The sequence below is a fragment of the Penaeus chinensis genome, chromosome 30 (genome assembly GCF_019202785.1).
Source record: "Penaeus chinensis breed Huanghai No. 1 chromosome 30, ASM1920278v2, whole genome shotgun sequence".
Taxonomy (NCBI): domain Eukaryota; kingdom Metazoa; phylum Arthropoda; class Malacostraca; order Decapoda; family Penaeidae; genus Penaeus; species Penaeus chinensis.
Window position 1 is genome coordinate 12,173,526 of NC_061848.1, and position 5,000 is coordinate 12,178,525.

The 5,000-nt window shown below is 46.6% G+C and overlaps 1 protein-coding gene across 1 annotated transcript in view; it reads left to right on the top strand.

Moving 5' to 3' along the window:
- The window catches only part of LOC125041569 (synaptotagmin-10-like), a 31,889-nt gene that overhangs the window by 2,366 nt on the left and 24,523 nt on the right, over nucleotides 1-5,000 (top strand). The window contains exons 2-5 of the mRNA XM_047636603.1: nucleotides 1-129; nucleotides 944-1,084; nucleotides 1,644-1,778; nucleotides 4,830-4,984. The exon at nucleotides 1-129 is cut by the window's left edge and continues 12 nt beyond it. Of these exons, the coding sequence (XP_047492559.1) occupies nucleotides 1-129; nucleotides 944-1,084; nucleotides 1,644-1,778; nucleotides 4,830-4,984 (560 nt within the window). The remainder of the gene's footprint in view (nucleotides 130-943; nucleotides 1,085-1,643; nucleotides 1,779-4,829; nucleotides 4,985-5,000) is intronic.

Consider the following 5,000-nt stretch of genomic DNA (forward strand, 5'->3'; position numbering starts at 1 on the left):
ACGGGCCTCGTGTCATGGGGCCGCAGCAGAGGCTTGGAGGGCCAGGCAGCCGTCATGATCTCGCACTCGCTCCCAGACCTCTCTCGCTCCGTCTCGCAGGAACAGCTCCTCCCCGTCGACAACAAGAAGGTAAGTGGTGGCTCCTGAGGCAAATAGGGATGAGGGAAATAGAGGGATTTTCCACAAGAGAGAGAAAGAAAAGGGAGGTTTGAAGTTCTTAGCGCTCTGATGGGTATATTGGATTGGGTTTCCGTTGGCCGCAGGAATCTGAGAGTTTGTTTTTTTCAAGATTTGTTTTTCTTTCGTCGAGACCGTACATAACAAGTTTATTTTAAAAACTGTCTTTGATGATAGAGAGATACCTTAAGTCGACAGGTTCTTAGGGAAATAAGTAAATAAGTTTTTAAGTACAAACATGTTTTTTGGCAGAAGATGCATATAATCTGATTTTTGTTTCCTTAAAATATTTTCTGAAGTTTTGACGTATCTGTCATACGTAGTTACATAAATCCCATTTTCTACTTTATTAACACAGCCTTTGATGTTCGAAGCATCAGTTCTATTAATCTCGCATCAACTGTGTTTGGTATTTTAAAAGGAATCTTTGAGAGGAAGACGCATCTGCTTTAAGACATTATAGAAATTGCATAACCATTTCCTTTTGTTTTGTTTTGTCAAAAGGACGTAGTTACGCCATAACTGTTTCCGTAAATACTGAAGCTTTTTTTTGCGTTCTTTTGCTGTTTTAAGCAGGTGCAGAAATGCCTTATCAACTAGCCTTATACCTCTTTAAAGCAGTCATCATCGCAATAACAACGAACATACTTTCACCCCCTACACAGAAAAGAAAAAAAAAACACCCATTATTTTTTAATATCTACATCAAAACACATTAAAGCAAACCAGGAAATGAGGTCCCTTTAACTCGAGCCCCGCCCCCTAGGTGGCTCGCCAAACGACCCTGCCCACCGTGCCCCAGCGCCACGCGAGCTTCCAGCGGCAGCTCTCCCAGCGCCTCCACCTCGACAGCATCCAGTTCTCGGTCTGCAACCTTGAGAAGAAGGATGACCTCGGCTTGCTGAAGGTGAGGTCAGGGGAGGGTTAATGGCAGGATTTGGTATCTGTGGAATATTATAGTGGTCATGGAATATGTGAATTGATGTATTGTTAGAATTGGTGATTGGAAAACTTTGTGAAAATGAAACAAATAATGGATTTTTTTTGACTTTTGAAAATCCATGATGTTGGTCATGAGATTAATTCGATTTTTTTCCCACTTCTTTTCCTCCGCCGACCTAAATCAACATCAATGACTTTCCTGTCCTTATTTTTCTATCCTTCACTAATGATTTGCGTTCCCTACTCTCTCTCTCTCTCTCTCTCTCTCTCTCTCTCTCTCTCTCTCTCTCTCTCTCTCTCACCACACTTATCTATTTTCCTTTATCTTCCCTTCTTTCCCTCTCCTTCCATCTCATTTATTCTCCTTCTTCTTCCCCATTCCACCTTTCCCCCCTTCTCATCCCCTCCCTCCCCCCTTCCCCTCCCTCTCGCCTTCCTCTCCCCTCCCCCCTCATTTCCCTTTCCCTTCACCCCTATACCCCTCCCCCCTCCCTCCCCCCTCCCCTCTTGCATTGTACCCACAGCCTGAACTGTACAGGAACGAGCTCATCCGCCAGGCGTCCGTCGAGAGTTCCGGCGCAGGATCGGATACGGAGGCGGTCGGGCGTCTCCGGTTCACGCTGAAGTACGACCCGGCTATCGAGGGTCTCATCGTCAAGGTGAGGCGCGCGCTTTATCCCGTTTTCTTTCTTCGGCCTCGGCATCTCCCGTTTTCTTTCTTCGGCCTCGGCATCTCCCGTTTTCTTTCTTCGGCTTCGGCATCTCCCGTTTTCTTTTCGCTTTGGGGAGCGGGGTGGGGGGGGAGGAGGTGTCGTGTAGTCGGGTAAAGGGGGTTGGTGTCGTTTTATTCTTCTTTATTCTTGTGTTTTACTTTTTGTTTTCTCTTTCTCACTAGCGCTTCTGTATGCCAGTTTCTACCTCTATTCCCTTTCTCTTCTCTCTCTTCTCCCTCTCTCTCTCTCTCTCTCTCTCTCTCTCTCGCTCTCTCTCTCTCTCTCTCTCTCTCTCTCTCTCTCTCTCTCTCTCGCTCTCTCTCTCTCTCTCTCTCTCTCTCTCTCTCTCTCTCTCTCTCTCTCTCTCTCTCTCTCTCTCTCTCTCTCTCTCTCTCTCTCTCTCTCTCTCTATTCCTTTTCTCTTCTCTCTCTTCTCTCTCCTCTCTCTCTCTCTCTCTCTCTCTCTCTCTCTCTCTCTCTCTCTCTCTCTCTCTCTCTCTCTCTCTCTCTCTCTCTCTCTCTCTCTCTCTCTCTCTCCCTCTCTCTCTCTCTCTCTCCCTCTCTCCCTCTCTCCCTCTCTCCCTCTCTCCCTCTCCCTCTCCCTCTATCCCTCTCCCTCTCCCTCTCCCTCTCTCATCCTTTGTTTTTCTATCTCATTTCGTTTATCCATATATCCTTCTGTCTCCCACGATCCCCATCTCCCTGTCTATCTTTATCTATCGATAGTCAGCTCATTACTCATTCTCCATCGCTCTTCCTCCTGTCTATTCACATCTACCGCAGACACGCATCATTATCGCACACGTAAAAGGAATTTTGGCCCAGAGAGTTCGCCATTACGCTGGCTGAACAAAACAGAAGGAAAAACAAGACGCGGAAAATCGAAGAAAAAAGAAACAGAGTGGGGAGAATCGAAGATAAAGGAAGGGGGTTGGGGGAATCAAAGATAAAGGGAGGGGGTGGGGGGAAACGAAGATAAAGGAAGGGGGTGGGGGGAATCGAAGATAAAGGGAGGGGGTGGGGGGAAACGAAGATAAAGGAAGGAGGTGGGGGGAATCAAAGATAAAGGGAGGGGGTGGGGGGAAACGAAGATAAAGGAAGGGGGTGGGGGGAATCAAAGATAAAGGGAGGGGGTGGGGGGAAACGAAGATAAAGGAAGGGGGTGGGGGGAATCGAAGATAAAGGAAGGGGGTGGGGGGAAACGAAGATAAAGGAAGGGGGTGGGGGGAATCGAAGATAAAGGAAGGAGGTGGGGGGAAACGAAGATAAAGGAAGGGGTGGGGGAAACGAAGATAAAGGAAGGGGGTGGGGGGAATCGAAGATAAAGGAAGGGGGTGGGGGGAATCGAAGATAAACGTGGGGGAAATCGAAGGAAAAGTGAAATGCATGGTTTGTTTTTCTGTTTTTACATTTTCATTGACGCACTTTCCCGTCACAGTGCATGATTTCGTCTTCATTGGTCATGAAATCATTTTCGCTTCTGACTCTCTGGGTTAAAACAATCTCACAGCTTCACTCTGGATTTTTCTCAGTTCTTCGGTGTCATTTCTCAGCTTATCATTTCAGATTCATGATCACTTCATATCACTCTCATTTCCTCAGTCTCATTTCGTCGCTTTGACTTTCGTGTTTGAAAAAGATTTACTTTGTGTCATTTCCACTCTGTAGTTTTAAAAAAATCATCTCGACTGAAAATAATTTCCTCATTTCCATTTAAGAGATTAGCTTCGATTTCCCGAGCTAAAAGAAAAATCCTTCGAATTTTAGAATGAAAGGTAGATTCAATTTCACTTCCTCATTCAAATAAATAAATTCTTCTCACTATCACTTTCTCACTTTGACTTCCTAGTGAAAAAAAAAAAAATACCCTGCTCCTCCATTTCCCTTCCCTATTTCCACTTTCTTCACTTTTAACTTCCTGGGTGAAGATAATCTCACATTTTCACACCGATCCAGCCCCTTTAGCATCGGTTCCGTGTGTCTGTGATTTATCCTGCATCCTGCTTAATCCGCTTAGTGCGCGAACGATTTTCCGTATCACAGCCGGGCGAGAATGATCCTCTTGGGGTTAGGGGGAGGAGGGAGAAGGGGGGAGGAGGGCCATGGGGGGAGAGTGGGGAGAGGGGAGGAGGGCCATAGGGGGAGAGTGGGGAGGGGGAGGAGGGCCATGGGGGGGAGAGGGGGAGGAGGGGTATGGAAGGAAGAGGGATGAGGAGAGAGGAAGGGGTGGGGGTGAGGAGGAGAGGAGGGGAAAGGAGGGGTAGAGAAGGGGGAGGAGGGGAGGGAGAAAGGTCAGGGGCAAAGGCAAGGGAAAGGAGTGGGTTCTGTAAGAGGTGAGCAGATAAATTGGATTTAGTGGGGAAGTGTAACAGTAGTGATAATCATTTCTATTACGTTCTATGTATATTGTAATATCACATATTTTCCCCTCTTTCACAATATATATATATATATATATATATATATATATATCACACATATACAAACACACATATACAAATATATATAAATATGTGTGTGTAGTAGAAAAACCCACAATACACAAACTAGATTTTCTCCTTCCTATAGTCTCCTCGATTTCCACATCTTCCACCTTCTTATGCCGGCCACCCTTGGCATAGACCGCCTGATCCTCCGATCTGACCTGACTTCGCTTCCGTTCGTTTTTCCTCACCTGCCCTGTGTTACCTTGTTGTCTCTCTCGTAGACTTCCTCCACTCCCTTTCCTCTTCAGAACTGAAGATTGAATCCAGGAAGATTCCGAAACAGTTGTCTCATTTCCAGTAAATCTAGTTTGTGTATTGTGGGTCTTTATACTTTCTACCATAGTATCAACACGGTAGAGTGTTTTACCCTTCACACACACACACACACACACACACACACACACACACACACACACACACACACACACACACACACACACACACACACACACACACATATATATATATATCCCTGAACCCCCCCACCTAAGCGCTGCTTCCTCCCCCGCAGGTGGTCCAGGCCCTCGACCTCCCGGTGAAAGACGTGTCCGGCTCCTCTGACCCGTACATCAAGGTCTACCTCCTTCCCGATCGCAAAAAGAAGTTCTGCACGAAGGTTCATCGCCGCAACTTGAACCCCGAATTCAATGAGGTGTTCGTCTTCAGGTAAGGAGGGCAGTTG